A 21,747-nucleotide genomic window follows, 5' to 3' on the forward strand; every position below is an offset into this window, starting at 1 on the left:
TTTGCTGAGCTCTTTGAAAAATTGCTTTGAAAGTCCTCCACTGTTCCTCAACTGTCTCACCATTAAGTCTTTGCTTCCAGTCTACTTTAGCCAACTCCTCCCTCATCCTATTGTATTCTCCTTTGTTTAAGCACAGGACCCTGGTATTGGATTTTATCTTCTCACTTTCCATCTGTATTCTAAATTCAACCATACTGCGATCGCTCCTTCCAAGAGGATCCCTAACTATGAGATCATTAATTATCCCTTTCCCATTACACAGGACCAGATCTAGGCTAGCTTCCTCCCTCATCTGTTCCATTACATACTGTTCAAGAAGACTATCGCAGATACATTCAATGAACTCCTCCTCAAGGCTGCCTTGACCAATTTGGTTTGACCAATCAACATGTAGATTAAAAACCCCACAATAATTGCCGTACTGTTTTTACAGGCATTAGTTATTTCTTTGTTTACTGCCCATCCCAATGTGATGTTATTATTTGATGGCCTACAGACTATGCCTTCCAGTTACTTTTTCTTCTTAGAATTTCTAATTTCTACCCAAATGGATTCAACGTTAATCTCCAAACAGAAGAAGTATAAGTTTGATAGCTCTAACTGAGGGGTCAAAGTGCACAATGGCAAGGTAAAGCAATTTAAAGCAGGGATACTGTGAGCATCCAGGTTGGCTCAGAGTGACTGAGCACTATGACAGCAAGTGAAGAGCCCAAAGCTTCAGCCTGGCAATATACATGACTTGGGTCCATATCTCTGAGCGCAAGTGTCCTTGCCGTAGCATTACAGTGAGAGGTGCCACTACAGCCCACCATGCAGCATTGAATTGTAGAAACATCCTGTAAGTGGATTGGAGATGTGCCATGAGGTTTCTTACAGATGGGTATGCCAACACCCATGAGTGTGGGGTGCAACCTGTACCCATGAAGCATGCCCTGAGATGTTGGCATCAACACCAACATGGACATCCTTTGGAACAAGCAGCAAGCTGAATTCACCAGGTATCCATGTCAAGTTTTCTTCAACATCCAGTTTGTTTGGCAAGTTTGGTAAAATAAGGAGCTAGATATTAATGATTTGAGTTGGGCCACTGAAAAAAAGTGTTTAACAAGCAATAATCTGCCTTGACAGACAACTCACTACTGCCTAGCATGAAATTCTCTGTGCTGCATGCTAAAAACATAAAAGGTGGCATATGATGCTCCCGATGTCAAGGTCTGCCTCGCCAAACTCCTCAACCAATTCTGCCATCTCACCGTGGACCATGTCACTCAGACCCTTACAAGACTCCCCCCATAGCTCTACATCCCCTCACATCACTCACATGACGCTACTTTCTTATTGGCCCCACAGCTAGTTTACAGTGCTTCTGTCACAAAACACCATACTTTAGAAATCTGTGCATCAAGAACAAACACAAGGACTATTGTTTGCTGTTTATCAACCCAAACTTGGGTGTTGACCAGTTCTTTATGCATATGGACACGGGCTGCTTCAAAATCCAAGGAGTCATAAATGGTATTGCGTATCATGAAATCATCAGAGAATGTCCCCACTTCTGACCTTCAGATGGAGGGAAGCTCATGGTGAACCAAATTTAAAATCAATTTAGCAGAAAAGGTCAGAGGAGGGTAGTGTGGAATAAGATATTTCAGGCTGGGAAATTAATCATTTATTTTGTAAACAAAATCTTCTGACTCCCATTATCTGAATGAAATGCAAAAGCATTACTTGGCAAAGGGCAATTAAGTTATGAAGTCTAATGTTGCAAAATGTAATGGGTCACCTTTTGCCGTACTGTTGCTTATTATTACTCCGTGAAAAGTTGCTTAAGCTGCACTTTGCTACCCATCAAGGAATAAAAAAATGAAAATATTATTCTAATTACATTTACAGCCAGGGATAGAATGCATTGCCTATATTATAAATAATTGCAATTTAATTCATCCTTTATTGAGTAAAACATCTCATAGTACATACACAACGTGACATTTGTCTAAAACATTGGTATTTGGTAAAAATGTGAAAAAAAGGTTCCATCACTTACTTATGCTTGATGGTTTCCGATGACATAATAATCATTTTTAAATGATAGTAAAATGGAAAAAAATCTTCCCTCCAAAATATCTGAATTTCTCTCAAAGAGACCCACTTGGAGAATTAACCTGACATCTGATGCTCTCGTGTGTATGATATTTTTCTGGTTGAAAGTGACCAGTTTTGAGACTGAAAGCCTAAAACTACTCGATTAAAGTATAAGAATTGTTCAGAACAGGAAAAATTCATTAAGCTTGCAATTTCTTGATAAACTACCCACCTACTCACTATATCACTCCTCTTCCCAAGAGGGCACCTGATTGTCTACTGAATGTGATTATTCTGTCCACTTCTTTCTTATTAATAACTTACTCTTGGAACTGTTGCTCACTGGTTGCAAGGAATTTTTACTAACTTTCATTCTCATTCCTAGCTTCTTAAATTTTAATTATAGACTGGATACTTAAAGCTACCATTACTATTAACAATTTATCTGGGAAGTGATGTAATTAGTAAGTTAGTAAACTACCTGCTGACTTCAATATTTTTGCAAGCTTTCATCTTGTTTTATTCAAGTAGAGTGCTTCATACCCATCGATTATCTCTCCTCTTTACAAAATAACAAAATATTTTTTTTTTTTAAAAAATGTACTAGTATGAAAATCTTTCCAAAACATTAAAGCTACTTACAGGTTGAATTGGCAGCTTGGCATATAAACCCATTTGTCATATCTCCAAAAACAACTGACAACAGCGGAAGGCAAATTCCATGAGCCACTGCAGCTATAATTCCAACTACCATCAGGAAAATATCTAGACCATCTGCAAAACGAAACTAAGATGTGCAAAGTGGATAAGTCTTCATCTCCTTACATGAATTTTGTGAAAATATACAAACATTATACCCCAAACTTTATGGGTAAACATGTTGTACCAAAATGATAGGCAAGATGGATTTTCTGAGTTACTGTATTAAGTGAATTGCAATCAAATAATTGGCAATCAATGTACAACAAGGTTTTAATTGTGCTATATTGCTTATATGCTATTTGTAGAAATGGACATTTCTCTCTTTTGCTTATTTCTAATGTTGGTTTAATAAAATGATAAAGAGATCAAATGATTCTTTTGTTAATGTCAGAATTGTGATCAGATTGAGAAAGATAAAAACAGGAGTTTATTATTTAGCTCCTTAAGCCTATTTCAGCATTCAATTTAATTATGGTAGATCCTTCTCAACTGTATGTCCCGTCTTAATTATATATTCCTTAATACATTTCAATCTCAGTTTTGAAGATGTTCTAATGCCCTAGACTCTAACTTCCTAGGGGAGAGAAATTTAAGTTCTTATACCTTTTGTAAAAAAAATACTTTTTGACATTTATCATTAAGCAGCCTGGCTTTAATGTTAGATTCTGCTCACTTGTTCTGGATTCCTCCATCAGATCAAATAGATTCTCTTTTTCTATAAATATTGATCATCTTAAACACCTGATTTAGACCACCACTTAATCTCTGATATCAAAAGGATACAAGCCTAATCTATGTTTGCACTCTTCATGTTTAATCCTTTTAGCCTCAGTAATATTTTGATCAATCTACACTGTTGCTCTCCAATCTATGCTGATCCTTCTTGTGATCTGCAAATCAGAGCTAAATGCAGCACTCCAGAGATCGTCAAACCACACCTCTGCTGATTGTAACATAATTTTCGCCATTTTGCATTCCAAACATTTTAAATACAATTAATACTAAAATACCATTCAGCTTTTAAATATTTTTCCACCTATCCACTGAGTCTTGTATTCTTTGTATATCCCATGTTTTATAAAGAAGCACCGTTTTGAAATGGCATTTCATACCCTGAAGAGTGGAGGCATGTAAAGATCATGTTTTTTGTTTCTTTTTTGTGCTGTTTAAAAACTATGACTGTTTTAAACCAGGGTTTTAAAAAGCTGCATGTTATCAAAGTAAGGAATTTGATTCCAATTATGAATGCTGTCTGTGTAGCTGTGCGTTCTAGTAATGTGCAGATGAACAGGAGTTGAAGGGTTGTTTACAAGTGAAGTTGATAAGCTGAGAGATAATAAGAACTGCCAATGCTGGAGTCTGAGATAACACAATGTGGAGCTGGAGGAACACAGCAGGCCAGGCAGCATCAGAGGAGCAGGAAAGCTGATGCTTCGGGTCAGGATAAGCTTGTTGCCTGGGGATGAATTTTCAATGACCAAGGTCACTTAGTTGAACAGCTTGGGCTGTGAGCAAGACAGAGAGAAACTAGTCAGACCAGAAGAGAACCCAACAAATCTGCAATAACCAAAAACTTTCTCTCTCTCTCAGTTCCCTATAGTAAGCCACTTTACATTTGAAGAAAAGTAACTTACCTTTTCTTCAGCAGATGCTGCAAGTTGTGATTTTGAATTGGATAAGTCAGAGACCTTTTATCAGTCAAACAGCCATGCTGCTCTGCTCTTGCACATGAGTGGAAACCATGCTAGGAAAAATGTAGGCTGAGGAGAAACCTACAAATCAGCAAGAACCAATGCAACAGATTTTGTAAACAAAGACTATGGAACTGTCTTTTCAGATTTCTCTCCAGCCATGTGTTTTTTTACTCTGTTTATATTTGTCTGTTTATATGCATTAGGGGGAGTTTATAAGGGGTTTAGAGTTTTAATTTGTAGCATTCACTTAGTTTACCTGTCACTAGAATCTGATGGCCTGTAATAAATAGTGATCTCTTGCTGAGTACACTAACTTGGACCATGCTTTCTCTCAACCTGGATCTAAAAATTAGATTGTTTTGGGATTTCGTGTATTTCTTTTAAAAGCTTTAACTTTTATGATAACTCCAGGAATAGCAGGGTTTGATATCTAACACACTATCCCAGTGAGCCGTGATAATGTGGGCCCCTAGATCTCTCAATTCATTGACACATCCTCGGTTCTTAGCATTCAGAAGTGCTCTGATCTATCACTTTCATGATCTATAAGATTTTCAAAGGATTCAATGTTAAAATTAGAGGAATTTTGTGACATACATAGAGCTAGAAATTTTATTCCAAATGTAGTCTTGTTAACCCTTCAGCAACTCAATACTTTTGAGAGAAAGCTAGATAATATACAATAGCAAAAGCAATAAGAGGATTTTCTGGTAAGATTATTATAAATAAAGATAGGATGAGGATAATGTGTACTGGGATGAGTTAAATCTTCTGTTCCTCCTGACCCAAAAGAAGTGACTGTTAAATCGCTTATTTTCTGGAACTGGCCATGCTTCCTTATCACTTTCAGGTTTTCTAAGCCAGCTTCATGGAGGAATCTGATTTAAATGGGCTTGTGAAATGCACTACCTCTCTAAGACAGAGTGTCGGGCTTGGGGAGGTTGTTGGGGGGATGGAGTTTTGAATTTAACGGCTGATGTAATGATGTAATTACTAATGCACTATCTGACATTAACTTAAAATATTTAAAGAGTACTGTGATAATCTTTACAAACAGCAACATTTTAAGATAGTATTACGTAGCCATTACTACATGGAAACAACACATTTGCTTCAACCTGTATGTGCATGTGTTACCTGCTCTTTTCCTATATTGTTTATTCCTCCTTTGAGTGAAGGGACTGCCTTGTGCAAGTAAAAAAAAAGTAAATTTCATAGAATTCCTTTTCAAATACTCAGTCCATAAACAGGCGGAAATTAATTTTTTAGAAGTCATGTTGTCCTTGCAGAGTGGACCATATATTGCATGTGAACAGTGAACACATGAAGTGTCAGTGAAATATTTAGGCCCAAAAGACATGCTCATATTATAACTGTTAACATTTCATTAGGTTTGAATCAGTTTTACACTGTACCTTGTACGCAGGTCTCAATTTGAAATTTCAGAGGAGTGAAACTTTCTTTAAATCAGGTGTACATACCATCTGAAGGGGGTTAACTGCTGGTACTTTTTCAACTTGTTTTTCATCTTTATTTTTGCTAGAAAATAACAGCAATGTACTTTTAAATATATACTGCTTCAACTTCAGCATGGAAGCAATGTTTTAATTTCTCAGGACATGACAACACTCAAAGCTTAAGAAGATGGAATAGAATCAACACGGGGTAATGCTCTGGATTAGAATCATATTTAATTTGTCATTTGTTAATTTTAAACATTTAACTCTCCACAACTGACTGACTGTTAATCCATGAGAAAAATAAAAAAAAGTGGGTGTGAAATTGGTAGTTTGTACTGATGCAAAACAGTTAATAATGCAGCCCATTAAAACATGCAGTCTGTCTACTCACTATGACATTGTTCACAATACCACTGAGATTAATTTCACCCTCAAGGAGATCAGGGTTTTCAACAGACCAACTATTTCCGAAAATCCATCTAAACATTCATTCTTCTCAGCCAAACATTACATTTCCTCAGTATTTCTCAAAGGTTTATGGCTCTTTGAGCAATGTAACTGAATGAGAGAATCAAAGTAGAATCAAAGGGGCCCAAAGTAGAATTTTAACCTATTCTGTCCTCCTCTCACTTCATGCTGGCATCCATCTCCTCTTTACTTCCACTTTCAAGCTGTCAATTATTTTCTTATTCAAATTAATATTCTTCTTTCAAACTGTCAGTATTCCTATCCACTCCTCCCTGTTTATTCAAAGATGTGATTCCTCCCTCAGTTAATGTTGGCACTATTCTTTCCAATTATTGTTATCACTATCCTTTCTTCCTTTTACCTCAGTAAATGTTAGCTATTTTACTTTCCCTTTCCCTGCATTAACATTTGTCTTCTGATCCCCATTCCAACTCCAACATTCCAGAAGTTTTCTCTTGACTCCTGACTATTCCCTCTAAAAATATTTCTCACATATCCCCCCAAAAGAGGACAACTATTCCAACTCCCCCAAAACTCACCCGACGTCTCTCCTTTTAATTCTTAACTAAAAGTGTCACTGCTGCCTCCTTTCCCTCATCCTGAAAACTACTTCCAGCTCATCTCTTCTGCCCAACTTCTCAAAGAATTTCTTAATTTTGACCTCGCTCACCTTCATTTTCCCTCAGTATCTTTCTTACACAGAGCCTGTTTCTGCTATAAATGTTTCTGACATCTGTCTAGTGTGGACTAGAGTTCTGATCTTGTGAGATGTGCTGCTTGCGGTAGGCAGTAACTGATATTACAACAAGTACAGGAAATCTGAAGGAATGGAGAAGAGGGAAGAAGAAATGCTGATTTTCACACGGCCATTTACATTGATATACTGTAATATTATTATTCACAACAAATCTAGGATATTTTGAAGAAAGTAGAAGAACAAAATGACTGATACAAATATGAGATTTTATAGTGCAAAATAGTTTAAATAATAAATTATTTGAAATTAATTCATGTCTATCGACCCCATATTCTGCAATAATGATAGCAATGTAGGTAAATATCTCAAAATTAGAGCTCCTGCAAAAAAAAATTAATATGAACGCAATATTTTCTACACATTAAGTTAACAATCTTTCCTGGATATGAGCCATACCATTGAAATAAAAGTTAAGGCTTTGATAAATAAAATGGAAAATATATCCACAATATGTCGCTCACAGCCAGAAGCCATGTTGAATAAAGGATGTGTTGAAGAATCAAGGCCACGGTGTTAAGGTCCTATTTCTGTCCATCCATTTTCTAAAGCACATTTCCTTGCTGGGATCATGTGATTATAGGATCATCCTATCAAATAGAAGATGGCTGAATGACTGTGGTGTCATCAGTCAACTCTTAAGAATTTAGTTCAGTGACTTGCGTATGTGATGTTGACAGTTTATTAAAGGTGACGTTAAGTCAGGACATGGAATTTTATGAGGTTGTTGGCTTGCTCACTGAGCTGGCTGGTTAGCATACAGATGTTTCATCACCATGCTGGGTAACATCATCAGTGTGACCTCCGATGAAGCAAAGTTGTTCTAATCCTCTCGGCATTTATATGATCCGGTCTGTTAAATTGGTTTATGTCATTTCCGGTTCTGTTCTGCATGGGTTTGAATATGGGGTCTAATCCCATATGTTTGTTGATTGCATTATGGGTTGACAACCAGACCTCTAGGAATTCCTGTGCACGCATGTGGTTGGCTTGAGCTAAAATGTCGTGTTGTCTCAGCTAAATTGATAGCCTTCACTGTCTGAGTGCACTGAGATAAGGGATGGTTTGCTATGTCGTTTTGCTGCTAGCTGGTGTTTGTGTATCCTGATGGCTAGCTTCCTTCCAGTCTGACCGATGTAATGCCTGTGGTAGTCATTGCAAGGTATTTTGCAAACTACATTGGTCCTGCATGCCATGGATACGGGGTCTTTGGCCCTTGTGAGTGTTTGTCGTAGTTTGGCTGTGGGTTTGTGTGCTACCATGATTCCTAGTGGTCACAGGAATCTCGTTGTCAGTTCTGATATGTTGTTGATGTAGGGTAGTGGGACCAGTGTTTGGGGCGCACTGTGTCCTCTTGGTATGGTCTACCTAGTAGGCACCTGTGGATTAAGTTGTTGGCATATATGTTGTTAGTAAAGACTTTGTAATAAGTGCTCTTCCTCCTTCCTGCATAGTTCTGGTGTGTTGCAGTGACCAAATCCTCAATTTCCACAGCAATTACCCCAACGTCCACAAACAAAGCTGTGTTAGAGCACTATTCAAATGGTCCACAACTCACTACAGCATGCCAGAACAATGCAGGAAGGAGGAATAGCACTATTATAAACTCACAGCCAAATTACGACAACCACTCACAAGGACCAAAGACCCCATACCCATGACATGCAGGACCAATGTAGTTTACAAAATACCTTGCAAAGACTGCAACTAACATTACATCGGTAAGACCGGAAGGTAACTAGCCATCAGGATACACGAACATCAGCTAGCAGCAAAACAACACGATGAACTTTCCTCATCCCAGTGCACTTGGACAGTGAAGGCCATCAATTTAACTGGAACAATGTGACCATCCTAGCTCACGCATGAGAATTCCTAGAGGCCTGGTTTACAACCCGTAATGCAATCAACAAACATGTGGAATTAGACCCCATATACAAAGCTATGCAGAACAGAACTGAACAGAACAACCCAACTTAACAGACCAGATCATTTAAATTCCAAGCGGAGTAGAACAACATCGCTTCAATGGAGACTGCACTGATGATGTTACCTAGCATGGTGATGAAATGTCTGTACGATTACCAGCCAGCTCGGCAAGCAAGCCAACAACCTCATCCACAACCCGAGCTACAAACCTTTGCAAGATCCTTAAGTGGAATTTTATTGTGTAGTTTCATTGAGAAGAACCCACCACTTACTTTTTTCTATGATTCTCCTTAGGATTTTCCAGTGCATTTTCCTTGTACTTCACTTTGTTAAATTCACCATTTCCCAAATTTGCACTGTCTGGTTCCATTGTTATCTGAAATAACAACAAAACTGAATGCACTTCACGCTAGTGAATAATTCATATTCTTCAGCATATTAAATGTTGTAAAAATCAGAAGAAAAATTAAACAAGCTGTTTAACAAACAAGCTTTAAGCACAGGTAGATGCCTTATTCCTGTTATCACTGTATTTTTCAATGCTATATTTACTTATGACATGCATCCAGGATAGTGGGGCTTGAACGTAGGCCCTGGCTCAGAGGTACAGATACTGCTACTGAACCACCAGACATTTTTTTCTCCAATATGCATGGTTCTAATCACAATGTTTAGAAATTTCATTGAGTTAAATGAGAGATTAACCTTTTGCAGAAGAATAGGGGCATGTTAATGGTACTTTACATTATTAACTTACAAATGGGCCAGAACGTCCGGGGCAGTAAGAGATATATTGCGAGTTGTGAATCTCCAGAAATTGCTGATTGGCATGTGCTACTTAGGTGTTTGTTTCACATGAACTTCCTCATTATCTGTCAAGAACTTGCTGGATTTGCACATTAATTTCCTAACAAAAATTCCATAGAAAGTTGGGGTTGGAACAATAAGTACATTTTTGATAACCTGCTATTGTTAATCCTTACTAATTAACCTCTCTGGCCTAGAAAGGGGCCATTTAAAATATTCAATCTCATTCATGCATGAAGTTAATTGTCGCTTTTAAAAATACTGCAATTTTTTAAAAAAACAACTTTTCCCTTTCGTTTACCTCCTCCTTTTATTAAAACCTCTCTCTAACTGTATTTATTTTTCTACATTCCTCCTTGATTAAGGAGATACGGTTATGGTACCACCATTAACACAGGTTCCAGATGCTGTCCCCCTTTAACAGCTCACACTTCCAACCAGTCAGGGTACAAAAAAAAATCCTTGAACAAGAAAATGTCTAACAACCTGTACCTCCAGAGGCTGACTCCAGCAAAATCTAGCCCAAAATATGAGTAGCCATAAGGCTACAACGAATGTAACTCCACAGAGTACTAACCTGCTGTATCCTATGGGCAGCTGGTTGTACTTTAAGCTTATTCAGAGAAATGGTAGCTTCTCCTTTCTGAACTTCGATATGTACTATGTGACACTCCCATAATTATAAATTACACATTATCATAGTATTGAAATAAATGCAGTTTTTTTCATGTTAGTCACACCCGACAAAAGCAGTTTCAGCTAGCAATATCATACTATAACTTGATTTGGTTGAATGAGAATCCAATGTCAGGGGCCAAGGACCTTCATGTAGGACACTGCCAATATTAAACTGAGTAAAAGATAGGATGACATAACTCCAAGGGTAATGATTAGGTGCTGCTAAACTTAGTTTTAAAAGGGCTGTAAAAATCATGTGACAGTGGAAAAATAAAGGACAGCAAGTGAGCGAAGTATTGCCAATCGTCGTAAGTGTTTCCCTGTCCAGGAGTGCAAGTGAAACGCAGACTCACTTCTAATCACCCAATATTAATTTACATAGAAAGGTCAGTTCAGCATTCAACAACAACTTACATTTAACAGTACTTCTCATGTAACAGTGTGTCTGAAGATGGTTCACAGTTTGCAGTTACATTGCTCACTGAATACCTGGATAAGGAACAGAGAAACGACAGTAGATCATTTAACCCATTAGCCTGTTCCATCAGCTCTGCAGTCTCCTCTTCCACAGAGGTTGGTATTCTCATTTCCAAGACACTTCACACCCTGTTTCCCTTGCCTGCTCCCTAGTTTTACTCATGTTTTTGATCTGCAGACAGGAAGGATGATTGTGAGTTCTTTGAATGTGTGGAACAACATCTTCCTGCAAGTGGTCCAACTTTCAAATCATCAACTGGTTCCCACACTTGGTCCACATGTTCCATCAAACCCAACTTAGGGAAATAGTGCCATAGTAGTGCAGTCACAGGGTAGTAACTCTGGGGCGATGAGTTCAAATCCCATCATGTCATCTGGCAGAACTAAAATAAAGGTAGTCTCAGTAATGTTGACAAATATCACCCAATTCTAAAAACCCAATTGACTCAACAGTATGCTTCACAGAAAGAAATCTGCCAGCCTTACCCAGTGTGACCTAAATGGGATTCCATCACAATGTGATTGGCTGTTAACTGCCTACTAACCAGCTATTCAATTCAAGGACAGTTAGCAGTGGGCACAAATATTGGCCTTGCCAGAGATACCCACAACCAATGTAAGAAGGAAGAGGGTCCTCCTGCTTGCATCCCATTATGCCCTTATAAGTGCTACTTTGTCATGACTACAACATGTCCCTTGCCATGGTGGAGTAGAAGACATTGTTGACCCTATTTCTACACTGGATTCACTTCCACTCATGGGGCCATGGCTAGAAACAGGACGGTGTGCCAATCTCAGATGGTCTGGAGGAGAACCTGCATGGAAACATAACTAAAATGTGGAGCAATTCATCTGCACTGGGGTATCATTCCAAAATACTGAAATTAAGTGAAACTCAGTGAAACTGAAAGGGTTCCTTTTGTTGCAGCCTGAATGCCCAAAAACCTATCACACTGCCAGTGAGATAACAAGGTGTAGATCTGGATGAACACAGCAGGCCAAGCAGCATCAGAGGAGCAGGAAGGCTGACGTTTCGGGCCTAGACCCTTCTTTTTTCTGAAGAAGGGTCTAGGCCCGCAATATCAGCATTCCCACTCCTCTGATGCTGCTCGGCCTGCTGCGTTCATCCAGCTCTACACCTTATTATCTCAGATTCTCCAGCATCTGCAGTTCCTACTATCTCTGAAACACTGCCAGTGAAGTAGCTTAAGCCAAGTGACTGTTAGTAAACTGATGGAATACTTTTTTTTAATAAAGATCCCAATACAAAGATTGAAAAGAAGAGTCCAAATGGTGGATTTCTGAAGTCCCATTGTCAACAATTTGCCATTTGGTGGAAATTTGTCATTGCTGTACATCTGTGACACTTCAGATGTCCTCTATCACTTTGTAAATTTTCAAATTCCAGGCCATAAGCAGTTCCATTTTAGAATGGATGTCTAATTTCTCTACACCTTCATTTGTCACCACAATGGTCTGAAGGCTCTCCGCTTCTTCCTTGAATGAAAACCAAATCAGATTTTAATCCCACAGTGGAAGCTGGTGGAATTTGAATGCAATGAATCGAACTAGAGTATGAAACCAGTCTCAGTAATGATGCCATAAAATTACCATTGATTGTCCTAAAACCCATCTGGTCTCTCTTGCCTTCTAGGAAAATCTGCAATCCTTCCCTAGTTCAGCCTACATGTGATTCCAGGTATACAGCAATGTGGTTGACTTTTAACTGCCCTCTGACATGGCCTAGAAAGCCACTCAGTTCAAGGGAAATTAACGATGGGCAAAAAATGCTGACCTTGTTGGCAGCACCCACTTCTTATTCAAGAATCCCTTCTTTTTTGTGGGATATGTCAAAATTTCTTGCTTGCGCCTGCTGCTTCAACTCTTTCCCCAGCACAATGATGACTGTATCAGTGTGGTATTTTGCCCTCCTCTGATTTGGAAAACTTCTTCAGCCTAGCTTCTAGTTTTGACGCTTCTTTCAATTTGAGTGATCCATCTCAGACCCCTCCCTTCCCTTTCTTCACTTCTCTGTCTCTATTTCTGAAAACTGGCTGCTAACAAATATACATTAAAGGCTCAATGACCCCTCCAACCACTTCAGCTACCCATCCACAAACCTGATGCCCTTTAGGGACAAAATTCCATCAGTTCTGATGAAGCAAACTTCTACAATAGAGCTTCGGTGATGTCTTCCTTTTTAGCACCATCACTATTCTCTTTGGTGCTGAAGGACTATTTCTTCTTTCATTCAATCTTCCCTGTATTTCAACCTACAATTGCAACTTAGAATGACAGAGTCATACAACATGGTGACTGAGCTTGTGTTCCAACAAATCCACGCTGATCATGTTCTCAAACTAAACCAGTCCCACCTGTCTGCTCCTGGCTCATATACCTCTAAACCTTTCCTATTCATGTGCTTATCTAAATATCCTTCAAGTGTTGTAACTGTACACACATCCACCACTTTCTCCGGCAGTTCATTCAACATACAAACCACTCTCTGTGTAAAAAAGTTGCCCATCTTGTCCCTTTTAAAGCTTTCTCCTCTTACCTCAAAAATATGCATCTAGTTTTAAACTCCCCCACCCTGAAGAAAAGAATCTTGCTTTTCACCCTATTTATGTCCATCATGATTTTATAAACCTCTATAAGGTCACTCCTCAACCACCTACGCTCCAGTGAAAAAAGTCCCAGTCTATCCAGTCTCTCCTTATAAGTCAAATCCCCCATTCCTGATAAACTCTTCTGAACTCTGTCCTCTTAGTAAGATACTTCCTATTACAGGTGACCAGAACTGTACACAGCACTCCAGGAGAGGCCTCAACAACGTTACATGCAACCTCAAGATGACGTCCCAACACCTATACTCAAAGGTGTGAGCAATGAAGGCAAGTGTGCCAAATGCCTTTTTAACCACCCTGTCTACCTGTGACACAATTTGCAAAGAATTTCGTCCCTGAATCCCTAGGTCCCTCTCCTCTACGACAGTACCCAGGGCCCTACCATTAATTGTATAAGTCCTGCCCCAGTTTGTTTCAACAAAGTGCAAAACCTCACATTTATCCAAATTAAACTCCATCTAATCCCATTGGCCCAACTGATTAAAGTGTCCTTGTTCCATCCAGCTCTTGCTGAAAACCAATTATATTTTTAACTTGACTCAATTCTGATGAAAGGTCACAAACCTGAAAAAGTAACTCTGTTTCTCTTTCTCCACAGGTGTTGCCAGAACCAGCTGAGAATTTCCAGCATTTTCTGTCTCTATCATAGAATAATGCAAGTTTACAGCAAAAAAAACACATAAGCACCAGAAATAGGAGCATGATTAGGCCATTCAGCCCTTCATTCCTACCCCACCATTTAACAATATCATGGTTGATCTGCCCCAGGCCTCATCTCCTCTTAAGTGCCAGCTGTCAACTGCCTGATATTTTAAAAAATCTATCTACTGTTTCTTTAAATATACTCAGTGATCTAAACCACCACAACTCTCTGAGGTACAGAATTCCAAACATCCACAACCCTCTGGCAGAAGAAATTTTGTTGCATCTTAGTTTTACATGAGTGTCCCCTTATCCTGTAACTATGTCTCCTAGTTTGAAACTTCACACTAGTGGTGACGTCTTCTCAACATGTACCCTGTCAACCCTTTCAGAATCTTTCAATCAGATCATTCCCCATTCTTCTAAATGTCCTAAACTGTTTAACTATCCTTGATAAGTCAATGCTATCATCCTAGGAATCAGCCTTGTGAATCTCTATTGAACAGCCTTCAATACCACTCTATCTTTTCTTAAATACAAGAACAAAAACAGTACACAGTAGTCTAAGTGCAGCCTCACCAGCATCCTGTACAGTTGTAATAAGGTTTCCATATTTTCAAACTTCAAATCCCTAGCAATAAAAGCCAAAATTCTATTTACCTTGTTAATTATTGCTGCACTTACATAATAACTTGATGTGTGTCATGCACACGAACACTCAGATCTCTCTGCACCATCTTTTAGCACCATCACTATACTCCTCAATGCATTCTTCTTTCATTCAATCTTCCCTGTCTTTCAACCTACAACTGCAACTTAGAGTGACAGAGTCATACAACATGGTGACAGTTCTTTCATTCCAACTAATCTGCGCCGATCATGTTCTCAAACTAAACTAGTCCCACCTGTCTGCTCCTGGCTCATATACCTCTAAACCTTTATTATTCATGTACTTATCTAAATATCCTTCAAGTGTCTTAACTGTACACACATCCACCACTTTCTCTGGCAGTTCATTCCACATACAAACTACTCTCTGGATAAAAAAGTTGCCCATCTTGTCCCTTTTAAAACATTTTCCTCTCACCTGAGGAAAAGACCCCTGCTATTCACCTTATTTATGTCCGTCATGATTTTATAAACCTCTATAGGTGACTCCTCAACAACCTACGCTCCAGTGAAAAAAACCCCAGCCTATCCAGTCTCTCCTTATAAGTCAAATCCTCCATCCCCGATAACTTCCCGGTAAATCTCTTCTGAACCCTATCCCGCTTAATAATATCCTTCCTATAACAGGGCGACAAGAACTGTACACAGTACTCCAGGAGAGGCTTCAACAATGTCCTGTACAACCTCGACATGATGTGTCAACTCCTAAACTCAAAAGTGGAGCAATGAAGGCAAGTGTGCCAAATGCCTTTTTAATCACTCTGTCTACCTGTGACTCAAATTGTAAAGAATTATGTTCCTGAATCCCTAGGTATTTCTCTACCTGTGACACTAATTGCAAAGAATTACGTCCCTGAATCCCTAGGTCTCTCTGCTCTACAACAGTACCCAGGGCCCTACCATTATTTGTACAAGTCCTGCCCCAGATTGTTTTACCAAAATGCAATACCTCACATTTATCCAAATTAAACTCCATCTGCCACTCCTCATCCCATTGGTCCAACTGATTAAAGTGTCCTTGTTCCATCCAGCTCTTGCTGAAAACCAATTATATTTTTAAATTGACTCAATTCTGATGAAAGGTCACAAACCTGAAAAAGTAACTCTGTTTCTCTCTCTCCACAGGTGTTGCCAGAACCAGCTGAGAATTTCCAGCATTTTCTGTCTCTATCATAGAGTGATGCAAGTTTACAGTAAAAAAAAACATATAAACACAAGAAATAGGAGCATGATTAGGCCATTCAGCCCTTCATTCCTACCCCACCATTTAACAAGATCATGGATGTTCTGCCCCAGGACTCAACTCCTCTTAAGTGCCAGCCGTCAACTCTCTGATATTTCAAAAATCTATCTACTGTTTCTTTAAATATACTCAGTGATCTAAACCTCCTCAACTCTCTGAGGTACAGAATTCCAAACATCCACAACCCTCTGGTGGAAGAAATTATGTTGCATCTTAGCTTTACATGAGTATCCTCTTATCCTGTAACTATGTCTCCTAGTTTGAAACTTCCCACTAGTGGTGACATCTTCTCAACATCTACCCTGTCAACACCTTCAGAATCTTTCAATAAGATCATTCTCCAGGCTGCTAAACGTCCTAAACTGTTTAACTATCCTTAATAAGTCAACGCTATCATCCTAGGAATCAGCCTTGTGAATCTCTATCGAATAGCCTTCAATACCACACTATATTTTCTTAAATACAAGAACCAAAACAGCACACAGTAGGTGCAGCCTTGCCAGCATCCCGTACAGTTGTTACAAGATTTCCATATTTTAAAACTTCAAACCCCTAGCAATAAAGGCCAAAATTCTATTTAACTTCTTAATTATTGCAGCACTTACACAATAACTTAATGTGTTTCATGCACAAGAACACTCAGATCTCTTTGCACTGCAAATTTTTGGAGGTTCTTTCAATTTAAATAATAGTCTGCCCATTTAAATAGTAGTCTGCCTTTTGATTCTTCCTATCAAAGTACATCACCTCACACTTTTCTATATCAAACTCCATCTGCCGAGTTATAGCTCTGTCACTCAGCCAACCTGTATCCCCTTGCAAATTCCTTATGTCCTCATCACAAATGTCTTCCACCTATTTTTGTCTCATGAACAAATTTGGATACATTACACTCTGCCCCTCCTCCAAGTTATTGATATGGATAGTAAATAACTGAGCCTGCAGCATTGATTCTGGTGACTCTCTACTTGTTACATCTTTCCGAGTTGAAAATAGACCCATTGATCTGCACTCTCTATCTTCTGTACATTAACCAAACTTCAAGCCATGCTAACAGTGTGAAATTCTCTCTTGTGCAATAATCATACATATGGCATCTTATCGAATGCCTTCTGAAAATCCAAATACACTGTATCTACTGGTTCCCCTTCATCAACTCTGTTTGCTATAACCTAAAAGAACTCTGGCAAATTGGTCAAACATGAATTCCCTCTCACAAATCTTGTTGACTTTACTTGGTTGTGTCAAACTTTTTTAAATATCCTGCTATTTCTTTCTTAATATTAAAATATTAAAGATAATATTAAAATATTATCCCAATGATAGATATTAGGCTGACTGGCCTATGAACATATGAACAAGTGTAGGGCACTCAGCCCTTCATGCCTGCTCCTCTATTCAATAAGATCATGCTGATCTGATTTTAACCTCAACTCAACATTCCTACATATCCCTAAAATCTTTCATTCACGTGGTCATTAAGAATCCATGTACATCTGCCTTAAAAATAATTAATTTTCTGCATCCACTGCCTATTGAAGAAGGGAATTTCAAGGACTGTCACACCTCTGAGAGAAAATGTAGTTTCCTTATCTCTGCTCAAAATGGGTACTATCTTATTTTTAAACTATGATCCCCTAGTTCTAGATTCTCCCCAAGAGGAAATATCCTTTCAACACCCAGTAAAGTAACCTCAGGATCTTAAATGGTTCAATTAACTCATCTCTGACTCTTTTAAGCTCTGCAGGATGCAGGCCAAGCCTGTCTAGCCTTTCCTCATAACACAATTCTCTCATTGTAGGTATTAGTTTAGTAAACCTTTTCTGAACTTCTTCCAACACATCTTTCTGTAAATATAGTGACCAGTATTGTACACGGTAGTCCAGATGCGGTCTCACCAATGCCCTGTGTTGGTGAGCAAAACCTTTGTGCTCTTGCATTCTATTGTGCTTGTAAAAAACCATAACGTTCTGCTAGCTTTCCTGATTATTTGCTATAGTTTCTTAATTTCTGCCTTCCTCAATCCTCCACTTCTTGAACAGATGTGGCTATATCAACAGTTTTCCAGTCTGCTGGAAACCTTTTGGAATCCAGTGAAATCTAAAATATTTTGATCAATATCTCACTACATTTTCACGAACTTTCCAACTCAGTACACCATTTCCACTTTCTCCACATACCCCTTGATCTCTTCAGCCCTGGGAAATATATCTAGATCTCTTGTGAAAGCATTTAATGATTTGCTTTTTAGTCATCTCTTGCTGGTTCATAAAAATTTCCAAATCCTCAGTTATTACTGCTTTTTATGCTTTAGTTTTTGATTGGATATTCTCCATGACCATTTTGATAACTACAGGTGTTTATCCTTTTCATCAAGTCCTTCTTTTTGACAGAATAAATTTTGGCTGAGCACTATGAAATATCTGTCTGCCATTGCTCATCCACTGACCTTCTCCTCAATATACTTTTGTCGACCTCTTTCAAAAACCTTTTCTTCATGCCTCTGCAATCTCTCTTATTTAAGTTGAGGACTTTGTTTTGAGAGCTGATTTTCTGTCCTTTAAACTGAATTTGAAAGATCTCTTAATAATTCTACTTCATTACATGTTACTAGTTCTAAAATTGCCTAATTCCAGTTAGGTTCTGCAATAGAAACAGAAAGGTGAAAGTCACAGGGCTGGCAGTATCTGTGCGAAAAAAATATATCGCTCTGAGAAGCAATCTCTGATGCACTCTACCAATTTGTCTCCCACACCACTCCTGCCCATTTAATTTGTCCAGTCAATATGCAGATTAAAATCACCAATAACCATTTTAGTGTCCATCTTTCATGCCTCCATCGTTTCCCATTTTATATTTTGTCTTACATGAGGCAACTGTTCAGGTCTGTACATGACTCTGTGACCTATTTTCCTTGCTATTCCTTATTTCCACCCAAACTGATTCCACGTCTGATCTATTGTGCTTATCACTAGTCACCACTGCTCTGATGCATACCTTTATGAATAAAGCTACTCCAATTTCTTTTCTCTTTGCCCATTCTTCTGGAAGGTCAAATACACTTGAATATTGAGTTCCCAGTATTGGTCATCCTGCAAACCGATCTCCCTAATAGCTATCAAGTCATATTCATTTATTCCTATTTGTGCCATTAACTCATCTATCTTGTTACAAATTTTGCTTACATTCAAATGAAAAGACTTCAGATTTGACTTTTTACCATTATTACTTTATCGGGTTCTAAGCTCTGTTGTACTTTTGTGCATATACTTTCTGCACTTTGATATATTGATTATCATTCACATCTTCACTGCCTTGCACCTTTGTTCTTTCATTTATTTTTAATTTTCAAACTTCTCTTCAATTGAACTCAACCCACATGAATTAGTTTAAAGCCCTATCTACAACTCTGGTTATATGATTCATCAGGACACTGGCCACAGCATGGTTCAAATGAAGTCAATCCCAAACAAACTGCTTTCCCTTTTCCCAGTACTGGTCCTAGTGCCTTAGGAATCAGAGCTCATTTCTTCCACACCAGTCTTTGAGCCATACATTTACCTCCCTAATCTTATTTATCCTACACCAATTTATACACAGTCCAGGTAGTAATCCTGACGTTACTAACTTTGTGATTCTGCTTTTAAATTAGCCCCAAGTGCTCATAATCCCTCCTCAGAACTTCTTTCCTAGTTCTATCTAAATGGACCATGAGGACAGTATCCTAGCCCTCTCACTGCATATTCCTCTCTAGCCAGGAACTGAACATTAGTACCAGGTATGTGACACAGCTTCAGGGGTCTGTCCCTTTGCTATGAAATATCTGTCTGCCATTGCTCATCCACTGACCTTCTCCTCAATCTGCTTTTGTAGACCTCTTTTGAAAACCTTTTCTTCATGCCTCTGCAATCTCTCTTATTTAAGTTGAGGACTCTGGTTTGAGAGTTGATTTTCTGTCCTTTAAACTGAATTTAAAAGATCTCTTAATAATTCTACTTCATTACATGTTACTAGTTCTAAAATTGCCTATTTCCAGTTAGGTTCTGCAATAGAAACAGAAAGGTGAAAGTCACAGGGCTGGCAGCATCTGTGGGAAAAACATTGTCTGTTCCCCGAACTATGCATATGCTAGCCCCAGTACTACTACATCTCTTTTCTTCTCTCCACCCTCCAACAAACCCCACCCCAACTTGAATGGTGCTCGGGACCATGGAGCAGTGGTCAGTTTGCTCATCTTCCCTGTAAACTGTGCCCTCATCCACGCTGGGCGCAAGAACATCGTACCTATTCCATCTTTCTGAGATATACACAACCAGAATGGAGGAGAACACACACCTGTCTACCTCAATGGAGCGGAGGTTAAGAGGGTTGAAAGCATCAAGTTCGCAGAAGTGACGATAACTGACAACCTGTCCTGGACCTCCCATGTAGATGCAACAGTCAAGAAGGAATAACAATGCTTCTTCTTCCTTGGGCAGCTCGGGAAATTTGGCATGTCCATAAGGATCCTCAATGACTCTTACAGATGCACCATAGAAAGCATACTGTCCGGGTGCATAACGGCCTGGTACAGCAACTGCTCTGCCCAGGACTGTAAGAAACTACAGAAGGTTGTCTACACAGCCCAGACCATCACGGAAGCCAAATTCCCATCCATGGACTCCATTTACATGTCTTGTTGCCACGGATAGGCGGCCAACATCATCAAAGACCCCTCCCACCCCGGTAATGCTCTCCTACAACCTCTTCCATCAGGCAGAAGATACAGAAGCTTGAACACATGTACCAGCAGGTTCAAGAACAGCTTCTTCCCTGCCATTAATAGACTGATGAATGGACTCTCTAACTTTAAATAATGCTGATCTTGTTAATGTGGATCTTGCCTTGTGCATGCGTAACCTATATGCCTTACTCTGTCCAATCTTCTTTTTTTCACCCTATGATCTGTAGCTCCTTGTTCATTATGATCTGCCTGTACTGCTCACAAAGACAGTTTTTCACTCTACTTAGCGACATGTGACAATAAATCAAATCAAGTCAAATCATAAAGTAGAATTATGGGAATAGTTATAGCTCATAGAATCAAAGGGACAGAGGCAATATGGATACAAACTGGCTGAGGGATAGGAAACAGAGTAATGATTAATGAGCATGTTTTGTGCTGGAGGAAGGTTTGCAGTAGAGTTTTCAAGGGGTCAATACTGGAACCGTTGCTTTACCTGGTGTATAATATGTATATATAAATGACTTAGATCTTGATGTGCAGGGGATGGTGTCAAAGTTTGCAGACAATACAAAACTTGGGAGCATTGTAAACTGAGGAAGCAAGTATAGAACTTCAAAAAACATTGACAAGTTGGTGAAGTGGTTGAATAGGTGGCAGATGGTGTTCTGTGCAGAGAATGTAAGGAGATATATTTGATACAAAGAACACAGATAGACAGTCGAAAATAAATGGCTTTTTTCTGAGGGGTGTGCAGGAAGAAAGACACCTGGGTATAAATAAGTCATTAAA

The 21,747-nt window shown here is 38.9% G+C and overlaps 1 protein-coding gene across 1 annotated transcript in view; it reads right to left on the minus strand.

Annotated features, from left to right (window-relative positions):
• The window catches only part of LOC109914257 (ATP-dependent translocase ABCB1-like), a 76,991-nt gene extending 66,487 nt beyond the window's left edge, over positions 1 to 10,504 (minus strand). Inside the window, exons 1-4 of the mRNA XM_020513850.2 lie at positions 10,474 to 10,504; positions 9,362 to 9,465; positions 5,960 to 6,017; positions 2,725 to 2,869 (exon numbers count right to left, since the gene is read on the minus strand). Of these exons, the coding sequence (XP_020369439.2) occupies positions 2,725 to 2,869; positions 5,960 to 6,017; positions 9,362 to 9,459 (301 nt within the window). The 5' untranslated portion in view covers positions 9,460 to 9,465; positions 10,474 to 10,504. The remainder of the gene's footprint in view (positions 1 to 2,724; positions 2,870 to 5,959; positions 6,018 to 9,361; positions 9,466 to 10,473) is intronic.
• Between the last annotated feature and the right edge of the window lie 11,243 nt (positions 10,505 to 21,747).

Source organism: Rhincodon typus, chromosome 2 (genome assembly GCF_021869965.1).
Source record: "Rhincodon typus isolate 14 chromosome 2, sRhiTyp1.1, whole genome shotgun sequence".
Classification (NCBI taxonomy): Eukaryota; Metazoa; Chordata; class Chondrichthyes; order Orectolobiformes; family Rhincodontidae; genus Rhincodon; species Rhincodon typus.